General features: G+C 40.3%; 7 protein-coding genes and 1 non-coding gene across 8 annotated transcripts; 7 read left to right on the top strand and 1 right to left on the bottom strand.

Moving 5' to 3' along the window:
• Nucleotides 1-289: 289 nt before the first annotated feature.
• Nucleotides 290-2401, top strand: SSY5 (Ssy5p; the record flags this gene model as incomplete). Its single annotated transcript, XM_018365976.1, has 1 exon — nucleotides 290-2401. The coding sequence occupies one exon, from the start codon at nucleotides 290-292 to the stop codon at nucleotides 2399-2401; it is 2112 nt and encodes a 703-aa protein (XP_018221182.1).
• A 492-nt stretch (nucleotides 2402-2893) lies between these two features.
• FAR1 (cyclin-dependent protein serine/threonine kinase inhibiting protein FAR1) lies at nucleotides 2894-5434 on the top strand (the record flags this gene model as incomplete). Its single annotated transcript, XM_018365975.1, has 1 exon — nucleotides 2894-5434. One exon carries the CDS (start codon nucleotides 2894-2896, stop codon nucleotides 5432-5434), a length of 2541 nt encoding a protein of 846 aa, XP_018221181.1.
• An 859-nt stretch (nucleotides 5435-6293) lies between these two features.
• Nucleotides 6294-6986, top strand: CIS3 (Cis3p; the record flags this gene model as incomplete). Its single annotated transcript, XM_018365974.1, has 1 exon — nucleotides 6294-6986. One exon carries the CDS (start codon nucleotides 6294-6296, stop codon nucleotides 6984-6986), a length of 693 nt encoding a protein of 230 aa, XP_018221180.1.
• A 3511-nt stretch (nucleotides 6987-10497) lies between these two features.
• PIR5 (beta-1,3-glucan linked protein) lies at nucleotides 10498-11334 on the top strand (the record flags this gene model as incomplete). The annotated part of the gene is made up of 1 exon (XM_018365973.1): nucleotides 10498-11334. The coding sequence occupies one exon, from the start codon at nucleotides 10498-10500 to the stop codon at nucleotides 11332-11334; it is 837 nt and encodes a 278-aa protein (XP_018221179.1).
• A 178-nt stretch (nucleotides 11335-11512) lies between these two features.
• Nucleotides 11513-12052, bottom strand: FMP33 (Fmp33p; the record flags this gene model as incomplete). Its single annotated transcript, XM_018365972.1, has 1 exon — nucleotides 11513-12052. One exon carries the CDS (start codon nucleotides 12050-12052, stop codon nucleotides 11513-11515), a length of 540 nt encoding a protein of 179 aa, XP_018221178.1.
• Nucleotides 12053-13084: 1032 nt separating this feature from the next.
• On the top strand, nucleotides 13085-13156 carry DI49_2866. The gene has a single exon. It is a non-coding gene; the product is annotated as a tRNA-Glu (tRNA).
• Nucleotides 13157-13448: 292 nt separating this feature from the next.
• Nucleotides 13449-15146, top strand: JJJ2 (Jjj2p; the record flags this gene model as incomplete). Its single annotated transcript, XM_018365971.1, has 1 exon — nucleotides 13449-15146. One exon carries the CDS (start codon nucleotides 13449-13451, stop codon nucleotides 15144-15146), a length of 1698 nt encoding a protein of 565 aa, XP_018221177.1.
• Nucleotides 15147-15691: 545 nt separating this feature from the next.
• DI49_2864 (uncharacterized protein) lies at nucleotides 15692-17359 on the top strand (the record flags this gene model as incomplete). The annotated part of the gene is made up of 1 exon (XM_018365970.1): nucleotides 15692-17359. One exon carries the CDS (start codon nucleotides 15692-15694, stop codon nucleotides 17357-17359), a length of 1668 nt encoding a protein of 555 aa, XP_018221176.1.
• Nucleotides 17360-17669: the final 310 nt, after the last annotated feature.

Raw genomic sequence — 17669 nt, 5'->3', positions numbered from 1 at the left:
TCTACTACTAATAGATGCAGCTTGAAACACTAAAATCATGGAACACAGCATTCATGATTTTATATTTACATTTATAGCATTATTCTTTGTAATAATCCTCCAAACTAATTATAAGTGCTTTGGAAAAGCGCCGCCGCGGAATTGCTTTTCAGCGAAAAAATTGAAAGCTTGGAATTGCGACCATAAAGCATGGAAAAGATAAAACAAGCAATAGATATTCTATAAACGCTCGTGATATTCTCATTCATCTCGGCTTTTTCTGACTACTAGTGTATGACTCGATATAGTAATGGCTAGATTTTTTGCTTTGAACAAGAAAAAGGAGAAAGAGAAAAAGGAGAAAGAGAAAGACAATACAGAGTCTGCAGACGCTGAAGAAAACGTAATAGAAAGTTCATCCAGTTATCTAACCGGAAATGAGGAAGCATTAGATCCCAAATATGGCGATCTTCCCACTGCGAATACGGCCAGTGATGATGTGTCCACTACTTTTGACTCGTCTATACAATCGTCGTCTATATTTTCCAGAAGCAGGTTAACTTCTGGAACAGGTGCCTCTTCCAGTATAGCCACATCAGGAATGCGTAGTCATAGTAGTGGGAATAGCGGGTCTAAGAATACCAAGAACTTACAGGGGTTCGTGGATGTCGGGAAACCATTAAGGGCAGTTAGTTTTTTGAATCCCGTTAAAGAGGAGGAATCTCAGGACGAACAGAAAGCTTCAGATGTTAGCCCTCTGGCTCCTACGACATTAGCTACTTCAGGCGGTGTGCGGGAAAATACTTTCAGTTCAAGAAGAGCTATCACTTTAGATAATGTCCATAAAAGCCTGTCGGAATTGGAGGACAATTTAGTGGACATAATGGATGATATTCATCAAGACGTCATCAGTATCTCAAGAGCAGTCATTGAAGCCATCGAGTACTTTAAAGAATTTTTACCGACGATAAAAGACAGGATTCCATATAGGATAAGTGTTGAAAAATCTTCCGCATTACGAAAGATTAATAAAATTGTTCTACATTTCTTAGACAACTTGTTAGTGTCTGATGCATTTTCCAATTCGAGGTCGATTTTATTAAGAAGATTTTATTTTTTTTTGAAGAAATTAAACTTAATTACCGATGATGACTTTATATTGGAGTCAGGAGTTCTGCCGTGCTTGTCAGTTTTCTGTATCGACGGTCATTGCAACTTGCCAAGTATGGACAAATTAGATTTAATTTTGAATGAGTTGGCCAAGATGGACTCCTCTATTATTTCTGATCAAGAAGGTGCTTTTATAGCACCCATATTAAGAGGGATAACCCCCAAAAGTTCCATTCTCACAATAATGTTTGGTTTGCCTAATTTACAGCATGAGCACTACGAGATGATAAAAGTTCTCTACTCGTTGTTCCCAGACGTACACTTGTACTGTGTGAAAGATTACATCAAAAAGGCTGCATCTGCAGTAGAAAGTATTCCATCTCATACAGAGCCCGATGTTGGCCCAATGGCTCCCGTCAAGTTCCAGTTTTCGCCCCCATACGCAGTTTCAGAAAATCCATTGGAACTGCCTATTTCCATGTCTCTATCCACAGAAACAAGCACAAAAGTAACAGGAACGTTGGGAGGTTATCTTTTTCCGCAGACTGGGATTGATACGAAATTCTCGCAGTTTGCAAACTGCTCGTTCGCCATTACATGCGCCCATGTTGTATTGTCGGAAAAGCAGGATTATCCAAACGTGTCGGTACCATCTAATGTTTTACAGACTTCATATAAGAAGGTTTTAGCAAAAGAATCCGACAGATACCCTGATGATTCGGTAGAAAAAACCGCCTTCTTGGAAGAAGTGCAAAGAATAGATCAGAATCTAAAATGGCAGAAATCAAACAAGTTCGGGCGGGTTGTTTGGGGCGAAAGAGCCATCGTTGATCACCGATTGTCAGATTTTGCTATCATCAAAGTGAATTCGTCGTTTAAATGTCAGAATACTTTAGGTAATGAATCAAATTCCTTGCCTGATCCAACTTTGAGATTTCAAAATTTACATGTCAAACGAAAAATTTTCAAAATGAAGCCTGGTATGAAGGTGTTTAAAATAGGTGCTTCTACACGTTACACTTCCGGCCAACTGAATTCTACGAAATTGGTTTATTGGGCGGACGGAAAATTGCAAAGTAGCGAATTTGTTGTGGCATCTCCAACTCCATTATTTGCAAGTGCTGGAGATTCCGGTGCATGGATTTTAACCAAGTTAGAAGATCGGCCAGGTTTAGGAATTGTAGGTATGTTGCATTCATATGATGGTGAACAGAGACAGTTTGGTTTATTCACACCTATAGGTGACATTTTGGAGAGATTACATGCAGTGACCAAAATTCAATGGGATATCGACCCACAAGTAGATGGATGATTCTCTTATCTAAGGCTGTCCATCTTCTCAGGGGAAAAAAAGAGAGCCCTCTTACTTTTACTACTGTGGGAGGAACCGAAAAGGCTTTTTCAATTTGTTCTTTAAATTTCCTAGTGAGGAAATAATGTGTGTGTGTCAGTTTCCTCTTTTGGTTTGTTAGGCAAGCAGAAGGGACACAACCGTTTCAGAATGCTACTTTCTTTTGTTTGCATGTCCATGTTTTTTCTGCGATGTGTTTTTTTACATGCGGTCATTCCACAGAAAACTACCCGAAAAGGAAATAGGCAATGCCATCGCACCGAAGAAGTTTCAAATGCGAAGGTATCTTGCTTCATGGTATAAATAATATATTCAGATTATTAAAAGGAGATGGATTTATCTCTGTTTGTTCTCTTGGCTCGAGGACGTATATTATATTAAATTATTGGTTAACAATTTGTGGTTCCCACAACTTTGCTTTTATGTCTCTTATTTAGTTCTTATTTATAACGAATGTCTCTAGAGCCAATAGATAACTCGGTGAAGGTAAAGGAAAGCGGTATATTAATGAAAACGCCAACAAGATTCACATTTGAAAAAAAATTACACACTCCACCAAGCGGTGATCGTGATATTGAAAGATCACCACCTAAAAAATTTTTAAGAGGTTTGTCTGGAAGAGTTTTCAGAAAAACGCCAGATCTTAAGAACCAACAAGAACCCAGGTTTGGAGATGTGGAAGATAGCCAGTTTACCCCGAATTTTGGTCTAATGATGTCTAAGAGGGGCAATATACCTAAACCACTTAATCTTTCTAAACCAATATCTCCCCCGCCTAGTTTGAAGAGGACAGCGGGATCAGTGGTATCTGGCCTTTCAAAAACAGGTCAGTTAACCGCTTTACACTCACCAGTTAATATTGTATGCAACAACAAATTCAACATAAAAGGCACAAATTTGACAAGTAGTTTACTCCGAGAATCGATTTCTGATTCCACCACAATGTGTGATAACTTTTCAGATGTCAATTTAATGGTTGTGGATGAAGACTACTGCATCGATGGAGATTCATGTTATGAAGAAGATTCGCCAACATTCATAATGAATTTGGAAAGAAATATAAAGAAGTGCAATTCACAATCCGGTCCAAAAAGATATGTAGGGGAGAAATGCTTGATCTGTGAGGAGAATATCAGTTCCACATTTACCGGTGAAAAAGTTGTAGAATCTACATGTTCACACACCAGTCATTATAATTGTTATTTGATGTTGTTTGAAACTCTATATTTCCAAGGCAAGTTTCCCGAATGTAAAATATGCGGTGAAATTAGTAAGCCAAAGGACAAAGATATTGTTCCAGAAATGGTATCTAAACTCTTAACGGGCGCAGGCGCTCGTGATAATAGCCCATCATCGGACATGCAACAGCAATGGATTGATTTGAAATCCGCGAGAAGCGTTACTGGTGAGTTACCTCAGTTTACCCCACGTGAACAATTGATTCGTACGGCAGATATTTCATGTGATGGATTCAGAACGCCACAATTATCAAACAGCGAACGCTTTGAAGCTGCTAGTTACCTGGATAGCCCATTATTGAGCTCACCGTTCATCAATGAACCAATTTTTACTGAACCTCTCAGTCTGGGAGGTGATGGATGGGATGATCATGATGAAACAGATGAATGCGCGGCTGAAGCATGGTTTAGTACAACGGAAAAGGCAGATTTGATGGTCAACGTGAAGTTCCCAGAAACAGATCTGAACGATAATGCTATTGATTTAGAGATTTTGCAAGATGTGGACTATATGAACGGCCAAGAGCCAGAAGAAAGAGGAAAACTTTGGAAAGAGAGCATTGACCAATATATCGAAACTAACGTGGACAAAAATAAACAATTCGGCAATTTGATCTTGTTTGACAAAATAATGTATTCTGATGACGGTGAGCAATGGGTAAACAACAACGTTGCAATACTATTCACCAAATTCTTAGTTTTGTTCGATTACGAGGACATGAAGATTTTGGGTAAGATCCCCAGGGACCAGTTTTGCCAGGTAATTAAATTCAACGAGAAGGTATTACTTTGTAATTTGAAAAGCACCAATATACCTGAAATATACTTGAGATTTAGTGAACATTGCGAAAAATGGTTACTCGCAAAATGGAAATATTGCTTGGAAAATGCGTCGCTGGAGGGGCTACCATTATGTGAAGTTGTCACGACAGTAGAGGAGCTTCTTCGTGAGGACATAATATCTGCATTTAGAGTGCCTCTCGGTACGGTAGCAGCGCATTCCAATAACCTTCAAATGCCATGGAAAAAATCGCAAAAGGAAACGCCATTGAAGCTTATAGTTTGTTTGAACGTGTCACACGCTGACGGAGAAGGTTACCGCAAGAGAGTCGTGGGTGCCATTAACCAAATCTTGGATGAACTGAACGTTGACGACTTACTGGGTATAGTGGTGACCGGAAGAGACGGTAACGGCCAGGCTGGCCCGTTTGGTACTTTCATGGGGATGATAAACAAACACTGGGACGGATGGGAAACCTTCTTGGAAAACCTGGAAACCGTTGGTCCCTACGTGTTCCAAGATGAAGAACAAGAATATAGAGTCACACTGCAAACTTGTGCCAGGCTAGCCTCCACGAGCGCGTACGTAGATACGAACGACCACACTCGAATTGAATACGCCAAACAAATCATGGTTTTCAATAATAGGGAAGTTCATGAAACGGGCCGTGACCAAAAGTTGATGAATACCCTAGACATGTTGTCTAACGATTTAAAATACGAGATTTCACAACATCGCATGGCCGGCATACAACAGTTCCTGAAAAAATTGCACAGTAAAAGCTATCTTAACGTGACTTTGTGTCTACCAGAATCGACATCCAAGAAAATGTATTTGGGAGACATGGCCGCGGGCGAACTACAAACGCGCTTGGTTCAAGATAAGCACCCGCATTCTAACTTTGTAGAGTTGGAATGGTTTGATGTCGCGAAACAGCAAAGAATTTGCAAGACCCTTGAATTATCAGACATTTAGTAGGTGTTAGAGGGGTTGGACGACGACGACAACGCCCGTCTGCATTTTCGAGGCTGCCTTTTCTTTTCTCTCTCTCGCTTTCGTTTTCACCACGTCCACACTACGTAATGACTGATCAGATAAAATGCGTCGTAAATAGCAGCCATTATAAATAGTTATTGAATAAACTCTAATTTTGCCTGCGGGGATCCGTTTTGCAGTAATTAAGTCTCGGTATATTTTGTTTTCCTTCGTTTGGCGTTGTTTACGTATTTCCCGAAACGAAAACTGTTTTCCCCTTGACAGATTCCTTAAATCCAAACCGGAAGTCAGTCCCGGGTAACCCTTCCCAGCTCTAGAACAGTGCACCGCACTTTCTCCCAGCAGCGATGCTCGACGATCACGTGCTCTCTCCTATATACGTCGTCGTTTGTGTCCGCAAATCAACGGCTCGTACAGCAGGGCAACCCGCGTCCTTCCGCGGTGCCTGATTTAGCTCTTTTGCATTCCACGCGGTTTTAGCCGGCCAAATCCGACGCCTGCTCTTTCTTTTTTTTTTCTTTTTCCCCTTTTTGCTGCGGTCGAGACACGGTCGCCCAAAAGAAACGGGCCGGCGTGTCGGGCGCCAAAAAAATTCGCGCCGGTTCGAGCTAAACGTCCATAAACAAAAACAAAATAAGAAACAAGCTCAGAGAGACACTGGGTGAAAAATTCTCGAAGGTTTCATCTTCAAACAGTCGGTATATAAGTATTCAAGAAAGAGTGGCAATCTGACTTGTTGCGGGTTTATCTCATTCTTAGCATCGTTTCCTTGATAGTAGAAATTGTAAAACAAACAAGACACATAAAAACTATTTCACTCGCTAAACTTACATCTAATATGCAATTCAAGAACGTCGCCCTAGCTGCCTCCGTCGCTGCCCTATCTGCCACCGCCTCCGCTGAAGGTTACACTCCAGGTGAACCATGGTCCACTTTGACTCCAACCGCCACCATGTCCTGCGGTGCCACCCAATACACTTCTACTTTCGGTATTGCCGTTCAAGCTGTTTCTTCCGCCAAGGCCAAGAGAGACGTTATCTCCCAAATCGGTGACGGCCAAGTTCAAGCCACTACTGCTGCTTCCTCTGTTGCTGCCGCTCAAGTCACTGACGGTCAAATTCAAGCATCAACTACCGCTGCCACAACCAGTTCCGTGAAGTCCTCTTCCTCTGCTGCCTCTAAATCCTCTTCCTCCGCTTCTTGCGCTGCTACTCCATCTTTGAAGGACAGCTCTTGTAAGAACTCAGGTACTTTAGAATTGGTCTTGAAGGACGGTGTCTTGACTGACGGTAAGGGCAGAATCGGTTCCATTGTTTCCAACAGACAATTCCAATTCGATGGTCCACCACCACAAGCCGGTGCCATCTACGCTGCCGGTTGGTCCATCACCGAAGATGGTTACTTAGCCTTAGGTGACAAGGACGTCTTCTACCAATGTTTGTCCGGTAACTTCTACAACTTGTACGACGAAAACGTCGCCGAACAATGTAGCGCCATTCATTTGGAAGCTGTTTCTTTGGTCGATTGTTAAAACAGCCACACTAATTGACGTGTTGTGCTTTTTTTTATAAGGGAAAAGATATGGAGAGAGAAAAAAGGATTATAATTCTTAAAAAAAGATTCGGTACGAAAGATTTGTATATTACATTTTCAAGATTCTCTGAAGAAGGTTTCTTCTTTTACTTAGATAAGATCTTTAAATAAGTTTAGTCGTATATATGCAACCTTTAATATACACTTTAGGGAATGGTTTACTCCTGTGTTCTCATGTCATTAATTTTGATTGTGAACCCTTTTTAAAAAAGTCTTTCAACATTTTATAAGATTACTTATTTATGATATACAGAAAAATTAGTTATAAAGAAAATAATTTATGAAAATAATATATGGCAATAAAGAAATTAGCATTGCCAAACGAACCAACTGTGAGGGGGAACATCAAATATGAATTACCGTAAGCTTCCGGAAAAAAAGCCACGCTAACCGTGGGAAGGATAAATGCAAAGGAATGGATGCGACTAGAGCAGTGGTAGAAAAATGTGATACTTTTCTTCCTTTCTAATCAATGCGAAAAAAAAAAACGTCATCAGAATTGAATTGATCGTTTTTCGTTTAACAGTCTATCAAATCAATAGCTTCTAAGTGGACTGGAGTACATTGAGTACCAATGTGTTCGTCGTACAAGTTGTAGAAAGTACCAGACAAACATTGGTAGAAGACATCGTTGTCACCGATAGCTAAGTTACCATCTGGGGTGATGGACCAGCCGGCAGCGTAGATGGCACCGGCTTGTGGTGGTGGACCATCGAATTGGAATTGTCTGTTGGCAACAATGGAACCGATTCTGCCCTTACCGTCAGTTAAGATACCTTCCTTCAAGTTCATTTCCAAAGTACCCGAGTTCTTACAGGAAACAGCATCGACTGGGTCAGTAGAGGTAGAAGAAGCTTCAGCGGAGGTGGATGTAGCAGTACCAGTGGTAGCTTGGACTTGGCCGTCACTTACTTGGCTGGCAGCTTGAGTAGTAGAGGTTTTGGTGGTAGCTTGGACTTGACCGTCAGTGATTTGAGATACAGCAGCGGCAGTAGTCTTGGTGGTAGCTTGGATTTGACCGTCACCGATTTGAGAAACGGCAGCAGCGGTACTCTTTGGAGCTAAAGTAGTGGTGGTGGCTTGAATTTGACCATCACCGATTTGAGAAACGGCAGCGGCAGTAGTCTTAGCTGAAGTGGTCTTTGTGGTAGCTTGAATTTGACCGTCACCAATTTGAGAAACAGCAGCGGCAGNGAAGTGGTCTTTGTGGTAGCTTGAATTTGACCGTCACCAATTTGAGAAACAGCAGCGGCAGTAGTCTTGGTGGTGGCTTGAATTTGACCATCACCAATTTGAGAAACGGCAGCGGCAGTAGTCTTAGCTGAAGTGGTCTTTGTGGTGGCTTGGATTTGACCGTCGCCAATTTGAGAAACAGCAGCGGCAGTGGTCTTGGCTGAAGTAGTCTTGGTGGTGGCTTGGATTTGACCATCACCGATTTGGGAGACAGCAGCGGCAGTAGTCTTGGTGGTAGCTTGGATTTGACCGTCACCAATTTGAGAAACAGCTGGGGCAGTAGTCTTGGTGGAGACAGCAGCGGTGGTAGTGGCGGCTTGGATTTGGCCGTCACCGATTTGGGAAGCAGCTCTCTTAGCCTTGGAGGAGGCTGTGGCAGCGGCAGAAGATGTGGTGGAGATTGGTTGAACGGCAATACCGAAAGTGGAAACGTAGTCGGTAATACCTCCGCTGTAAGTAGCTGTTGGAGTCAAAGTGGACCATGGCTCGGATGGAGCGTAAGCGGCCAATGTAGTAGCGGCCAAAGCAGAGGCGACCAAAGTCTTTTTATATTGCATTTTTATTATTGTTGTTTTATTAGTGTAGGAAGAGGAATATGATTATCTTTCTGATGCTTTCCTTTTGACTATAAAATACGAAAACAATGAAGATATAAATCTCATTATTGATTAAGTTCGAGCTTTGCTTTTATATCTCGAGGATTCGCTTCATTTAGTCTAATAATTTTTTCACCAACCATTCCTTTTTTGGGATCTTTCTTATTCTGCCCGGAATCTAAATTTAGCCAAAAAAGCATGGTCCTTCGCCTAGCAAAAGCAGGTTCAAATATCATTACTTTTCCCGATCCGGCAAAGAAATGGGAAAATTAGGCTGAGCTGACGATCTATCACTGCGGACGGCGAGCACAAATGAGCCTTTTTTGTCTTGGAAAATTTCCTAAAGAGGAAGTAGTAGAACCATTTAGTACTGGTAGCACTAATAACTACCATTTCAGCCCCTCTCTGAAATAGTAGGAAGTATGAATATGCACTGTGCAGCTCTCCCTATTGGGGAGGAGGGGGGAAGCAAAGTGGTGGAAAAGTAGACTGACTGACTCTTACTTGGTCGGTCGCGGCAAGCAGCAGCGTGCTGGAGCTGTCGGACATGCCTGCACTAATTGCAGCAGCAAGCCAATCTCTTTTTACCCTTCCTGGGTTTGAATCTAAATTTACCTTTACACTAGCGGGCTTACTTATGAAGATGTATATATTTTTTTGCTTGCAGAATGGATGTTCGTTAACCGTTATTCTCTTTCGTTCTTTGCTTTGTTACTGCTGTATTGTTGCGGGTGGATAGCTGGTTCAATATCATAGTACATTCTTTGAACCAGTTTGCAGCGTTGCTCACTAGGTAAGACATGCTTTGTCCATAACGGTAAGTTCACTCAAGCCTTTTTTCTGTTACTGTTTTCTACTGCGCTTGCTCATTATAGTAATTTCTTGTATTGGGTCCCGTCGGTTGGTTTTGATCTCTCCTGTTCCTTGCATCTGTCGCCATTACGAAATTAACTCAAACCGAACTTGTAGTCTAGTTTGGTGCGCTTTCCTGAATACGGAAAAACACGCACATTGTGTAGACGTTATAGTGGGTACCTTAAACATTTTGCCTAAATGGGACAAAGCAGGGATCCAAGTTAGGAAACACATATATTTCAGCGACAACTTTGCAGAGAAATATAGAAATGACTGGCCAAGATAATCTACTCATTGCTTCTTCAAGACCTTCATTTTACCGTGCCCGCACCTTATTTGCAGTTTGGATAGAAAACCAAGTAAGCTTGGAATTTCCTTATTCATACACAAAATTCTTGTTCCTTGAACATTAGCCAGCTTTCTTGTGACTAGGCGGATTTTTAAGTATATAAAAACTGTCAGGCTTTCTTACAATAATTTCGATGAGGTAACTCAAGAAAAAAAATACAAAAAAAAAGGGAAATAAAGAAATGATCAGCGTTGAAACCACAAAACAACTTCAAATTTTGTGCAAGAAGGACACTTTGGGTTCAATCGCTTCTTGATTTTACACAAAAATATATTCTTTGTAAAACAGTAGAAAAAGACACCTGCAACCCAAACGTTCTTTTACACATATTCTTTACTTTTACTTTAACATCTTATTAACTGAGGTTGTCAAGAACTTAACAGTCAATAAACAACTAGCCAAGTGAAACTCCCAACATGTATTACAAGAAAGCCTTTTTAACATCTTTATTAACTAGTATCGCTTTGAGCGCATATGCTCCGCCTGAACCATGGGCAACTCTAACCCCAGGTTCCACAATGGCAGGCGCAACAACCGATTACAGAACTTCGTTTGGTCTTGCTGTTGTCCCTTTCACTGTAAGTGAAGTTAAAGTCAAAAGGAATGTCATTTCACAAATTAATGACGGCCAAGTGCAAGTAACGACACAAAAGTTGCCTTCGGTAGTGTCAAAAATAGTGTCGCAAATAGGCGACGGTCAGTTACAAGTAACTACAGCAAAGAATGTTGTTACAAAGTCCAAAACTTCTACCTCAACTGCAACCGCAACTGCAACCGCAACCACAACTAAAATCAAGACCAAAACCAAGACCAAAACCAAAACTGCCATATCACAAATTCATGATGGCCAGGTGCAAGCCACTACCTCATCCATCAGCAGTAAGCTCGACCCTTCAAAGAGTAAATCAGAGCCAGCGAAGAAATCGAGCGAAGTAACTGTAGTTAAGGTTCAAGCTTGCAAGAATGCAGGTACTTTGGAAATAACATTGCAGGGTGGTGTACTCATTGATTCCAAGGGGAGAATAGGTTCTATTGTAGGAAACAGGCAATTCCAATTTGATGGGCCTCCACCACAGGCTGGTACTATTTATGCTGGTGGCTGGTCAATAACCAAGCAAGGTACTCTAGCCATTGGTAATAGTGACATATTTTACCAATGTTTGTCCGGTACTTTCTATAATCTCTACGATAAATCAATTGGAGGCCAGTGCAGCCCGGTTCATTTACAAGCAGTTGGTCTCGTCGACTGTTGAGAATGCTATATTACAATTTTGCAGGCCTTCATTGTAGCTCAAAAACATAACTAAACTACAAAGTAAAAGCGTATTTGTCTAATTGTATATGGGATGTTTAGAACCTACATATTCATATAGAAATATTCATTTATTATTTATCGAGTTTTTAAGATTGTTTACCCTTCACTTCCCCAGATCATTCAAAGTGGACTCCGGCTTTCTCCAATTGCTTCATTCTGAGTCTAAGGGCCATATATATCAGGGATGGAAACCCAACGACACCAACTACACTTCCCTTATAAAATAGAGATTTCCTCCCCAAAGAAGAACTGCCGATAAGGTTTGATAATTGCATAAGAAACCCCCAGGCAATTGCGAATTGTGAGACATCGCCATATGTTAACGAATGAACCACTTTACGAAAGTCACTTAGTTGCAAATCTTGTCTTTTCTCTTCTTGCGTGTTGAGTTTTGGCTTGAATATCCTATTTGGTGAATCGTGGACTATATCGACAACGTCATCTTCTGTAATAGCAGGAGGACCTTGCTTCGTCTTAGACTTTTTCAAACTAGTTGATTCTAAATATAAAGATGCCAGGCCTGTCCCATATAGTGTTGTTACTAAAAGATTGGTATACAAATTGCCTTTCGGTAGTGATTTTGGACTGAGTTTGGGCTGTGTAGCCGTTCCCTTGGTGAATTTCACGCCTTGACATAATATTCTTGTAAATAGCATATCAATGAAGGAAATTTAGGATATTTGCAGTATATTGTGTTCGCAGTTTTCCTGTATTCTAACTTGAATTTGATATTGATCTTTTTCAATACATCTGAAAAGCATTAAGGGGAGCACTTTAGCCCATTTTCGGAGTTCTATTGTCATTTAAAAAATGAGCAAAATGAAAATACATCACGACAGGTTATCGAATAAGTTGGAACAAGATTCTGCTATCGTCCCTTTATTACTATTATATACAGTATTAATAGGTGACGTGAATTATAGGACAGTAAGACAAGATTCAAACTGTCATCGAAATTAATGGAAGCCGGAGGGCAAGCACTGATATCGAAATATGATCGATGGAAAGTATAAAAAAGAAAACAGAATCATTCGCAATATCATGAAACTTGCAGATTGCGTTTTGTGGATTCCAAAACCCATGAGAATAATATTGCGTATAATCATACGTAATATTATAACATTAATAATAATTTAATCCCAAAGATCATTATCTAACTTCACAAGTAAAGAAAATGCACTCCACAGATAATGTTGGAATAGGTGGTTCTTGACATAACATTCTTTATGTCAAAAAAAATTCTTTAATATGATATTGATTATGTTGAAACTGGAACAAAAATTCTTAATTAAGATGAGTATAAAGACCTATTAATTGAACATAAATTGGCTTGTGTAAGGAGAGTAGTTATACATGATAACTTATTGTTCGTATTCTGAATTATGTCTGAATTATTGGGTTCCAAATAACCAATCAGCGTGTATTATATACACCTCTCTTATAGATTAAGAAAGAACGACATATTCTTAATTATTACAACTTACTCATTATCAACTTACTCATTATCAACAGAGGGAAAATACTTGGATGTGAAAAAACTAATGACTCTTTAAAGCAGCGGCGACGTTTGTTTGAATACAGCTACAACACACCAATTCGAATAGTTGGGTAGTCACAGAGCTGCCTTCTTTTGTTCAGCTTTTACTCCACACCTATTTTTCAAAATGGTAATTTTCAACTACTATTCTTCCGATATAGTGTAACGGCTATCACATCACGCTTTCACCGTGGAGACCGGGGTTCGACTCCCCGTATCGGAGTTACTTTTTTTAATAAAAAATATATCAATAAAGCATGGGGACAACAAACATCTATACTTATCTTATATTGGTTTTAATCTGCATTTGAGACTTAGGTGCTTCTTTAACAATTACCATCAAATTTTTTTTTACGTTCGACATTGTGAATCCGAATCGGCCATCTTAAAAACATCGGGCGATACCTTTAAACTGTTTTGAGGCTTTGAATATATGGCCTTACAGATATCCGATATAAAGCGTAGCGAAGAACTAGTCCATATCATATCCTACTGTACTGTGTTTTGCCGTTCTTATGTCCCAGGTATTAGAACCGATATTAGATAGAACTACATATTACTCCATATTAGGTCTAACATCGAATGCCACATCTTCAGAAGTACACAAGTCATATCTTAAACTGGCCAGGTTACTTCACCCAGATAAAACAAATTCAGACAAATGCGAGGAATTGTTCAAAGCTGTAGTACATGCACACTCTGTCTTAACTGATGAAGAAGAAAAACTTCGATACGATCAGAATTTGAAAATTAAAGGCTTACATACTTACCAACCAAAGAAATCCTGCCATACTTTCAAGACCACAATAAAGGAACCCCATGAAACAAGCTGCATACCTACGAAATCTGAGGTCCATCATAGGCAAAATAAACCGTATGAACAGCAACCTTATGGTTTCGGAGTAGGAAAGAAAATGAATATATCATCCAAGAGCAAGGTACCAATATTTAAATCCTTTAACTTAAAAGGCTACCAGCGAAGTCACAATTATTCATCCAAAAAGGAAAGGAAACATGGAAATCCAGACATAGATTCTTTATTCCAGGAAACTGATGGAGCTTCAAAAGTAAGAATGGCTAATTCAAACACAGTGGATGCGAATCCGCAGTTCGAAGAGATATGGGAAACCTTGGATAAAAAAACTAGCGATAGTGAATCCCACTGTGAAGATCCAGATTCACGTTTGGGATCAGTTTCGAGTGACGATGACGGAGAGGAATTTTGTAGAGTACCATCGAATTCCAGTAGTCCTGAGGAAGACAATAAATACAATGAAGGATCGAAAAAAGAGAGGAGAAACTCCTCAGAAGAAAACAGAGAAGAAATGAGATACAAGCAGTTTAAATTGCCCAAAGTTAATGTTTTTCCTAATCTCTCTCATCAATCGAATTTTCAGTCTCCTTTTATCACTCATGAGTATCGACATTATGCGAGGAACAAATTCGAAAATAGAAACCAAAACCGAAGAGCAGTCTCGCCCATTAAAGAGATACCTGCAACCTTGGAAACCGCTGAAGGGTGGACTATTTTGAAAGACATTGTTGAGAAACTAAACATAAGCAACACAGATGATCGAAATAAAGACCTCTTTTTCCTCAAGAATGAAAATTCTAATAAAAACTACGATGATACAATTAAAATAGAAAATTTATCCATTAAAGAACCTAAAGGAATTAAAAAAAGAAAAAAAGATGACATATCGTTAGAAGAGTTATCAAAATCTCTACCGAAAGAAAAGGATTTTTTTGTAATGAATGCAGTTAATGAATCGTTGGACTCGATCTATCTCCCCAAAAAACCTAAGACAGCTCAGAGCCAAGCACAAAGTGAGCGTTTGTCCCAAACAGAAGGAAATCAGGCACAGCGTACAATACCGTTGGAAAAGTATGGAATAAGTTCCAAGAGCTTAAGTATACAAATACCAGAGGTCCCAGACTTCGCTGCAATGACGGACTTGAAATTTTTGAATGCCAGTGTGCAACTTTTTAACCTCCAATGTAACAAAATCAAGGAGGAATTATTCCAAGCGTCCTTACAGCGTCTCAGAGCAGACACGCACTTCAGCGGCACACTAATGGAAAAACAAAATATCGTGACTTGGAAAACGTGCTTGGAATTTGACAGAAGTTTAATGGACAAACTAAATATTCTACAAGAAAGACAAATGCATGTCGTGGAGCTCTTTTCCAAGATATATGGCGGCAGAGAATAATCGGATTCTATCATTAGGAAACAGTAAATGTTTTTCTTTCACCAAAACGATATTCAAAGTTATAATCCAACCAACGACTTTATATAGAAACGCAATACTTAACAAGTCTTGTTATTTAAATTATTAATTAGTCGTGTTTTTAGTTGTTTAAGATCTTTCGAGAGTATTGCTGAAGAGGAGAGGATATACGCTAAATGGGTATAAGAAGCGGAAAAAAGAGAGGAATTTGATACACAGTGGTTTAATCTCACTGTCAAGCGACCAGAACTCAAGTTCTTTCCTTCTGGTGGTGCCACAGTGTATCAAGTATCTTAGTAAGCCTTCATTTATCATTCCACGGAGGTTATTCGGGATATCTCAGTTTCTTGGCCTAAATGGAAAAAAACCAAAAAAAGGATAAGGGATTTCTTTCAAAGGCTATGAAGGGCTGATCTGATCTGCAGAAAGCCGTAACAGACACGTAAACTATAAAAACCCTAATAGTTAGTATTAGTTCTTGCATATCCCATACGTCTTTCAAAGAGTGAAAGCAAGACGGCGGAATAATGTCAGACGAAGATGAAACAACGCGTTTGATGTCTCCAGATGAGATGGACTATTTGTTGGAAACGACAGGGATTAACGCCTTGGAAGGGATAATTAACCAAGATGGCATTGAGAGTTCTGGTGCTTACGTTGATGCCGATGATAGTACACAAATCATTAGTCATGAATCTATCAGGCAGAGTTCGCCCAGCGTTGCCAAGAGCATTGACGGAGGAAATGGACGGAGAAAGCTATTTTGCCTATACGGTCTTATCATGGTCATATGTATGGCGGAATCTATATGCATGACTGCCATAATACCGCTAGTGATGGATAAAGTAGCCGAGGGAATTGCAGATGAAGATGGACGTTTCGATCCCGTTGCCGTGCAGAAAATAGTATCAAGTATTTCTTCTTCTACCATGATGATAGCGGGAGTGATTGGTATTTTCATGGCTGGTAAATGGGGGGGATTATCCGATAGGATAGGCAGAGTTCGTGTTTTCAAATACATGAGCGGTATCAGAGTCATCGGACTTGCAGCTCAAGTGTTTACTGTGTCGTCTAGAATCGGGTACCATAAATGGGCTATTATTCTCACCGCCTGCATCGTTCCATCTCTCGGTGGGTTATTTGCCCTAGTGGCAAATGGAAATAGTTATGTCTCAGATGTAGTGAAAACCGAACATAGAATGGTGACGATAGGAATAATGATGAGTTGTATTTATGCCACCATGGGCGTAGGCCCGATGTTTGGATCTCTCCTAGTCAAGTGGACTCATGGCAACGCATTTGTTCCTATCTACACAGCTATACTATTTGCCATACTCGCACTCGTAATGTGCGAGACAATGATGGTGGAACCTCGTCACGAAACTCAGTTGGCCCATTCACAATCAAATTACACCAAGAGGAGGGAGAAACTAAGATCTAAATCAGGCTCTGATGACACGCGAAACTATCAGTCTGTTACTTATGGTAAATTTCAAATAATGAAACTGATGGAACTACTGGCTCCGGTCAAGAAACTATGGTTGAAGCCAGATGCCACAGGTTCCTTAGTGCCGCGGCATACCGTTATATTACTAATTGTACTGGATGTATTATTTGTTTGCGGTACCACGTCCTGTATGCCGGCACTAGTTCTATTTTCCACATACGAGTACAAATGGCATGCTGTAGAACTAGGCTATTTCATATCGATATTAGGTATTGGAAGAGGTCTCGTTTTACTGATCGTGTCGCCAACACTGTTATATGCATTGAAACGGATTTATCAACACTTGGACCATTCCATAGATAAGATAGACATCTTTTGTATACGGTTTTCGATGGTCGTCATAGCGCTAAGTCTCCTTGTCATGATCCAATTCGGCGAAAAAAGTTACGTATCGTTAGTGGTTTTTGCCCTCTTACAAGCATTGAGTGCATTCTGTTCACCCACTCTACAGTCGGGTATCATCAAATACACCTCCAAGAAACACACAGGCGAGATGTTCGGAGCAATGGCCCTAGTCAGGTCTTGCGTCATGCTTGTTATCCCACCCATCTTGCTTAAGATATACGGCAGTACTGTCTCCGTTAACCCCGGCCTATTCATATATATTCCGTTTCTGGCGAGCATTGTTGCCATCTTTCTGACATTTTTCCTGAGGATTTACAACGCCCCACCACTGACCTCACCCTAGAATTATTTGTGTATCATATACACCAACCACTTATCATTTTCCAATTGCTAGTATCCATACCGCTATTCCGGAAAATCCAGTCTGGCTCTCAATAAACCTCTGAGGCCTTGTTTTTTTCTTCCCAGTTCGAAAAAGGTTCAAATCCCATATTGGCTTTTTTTTTCACGCTTTGGCGATGATCCTTCTTCGCGCTATTAGGGGGGGTGATCTGGCATATATCTGACATAATAATCAAGGGGTGTTTAGAAAGTATGTATCCCTTTGGTTGAAACACCTTCACAGGCGATTTGGCAAGCAAAAGCGAGCAATC

This window comes from Saccharomyces eubayanus, chromosome X (genome assembly GCF_001298625.1).
Source record: "Saccharomyces eubayanus strain FM1318 chromosome X, whole genome shotgun sequence".
Lineage (NCBI taxonomy): Eukaryota > Fungi > Ascomycota > Saccharomycetes > Saccharomycetales > Saccharomycetaceae > Saccharomyces > Saccharomyces eubayanus.
The sequence above is the reverse complement of the archived record's forward strand: the minus strand, read 5'-3'. Positions and strand labels throughout refer to the sequence as shown.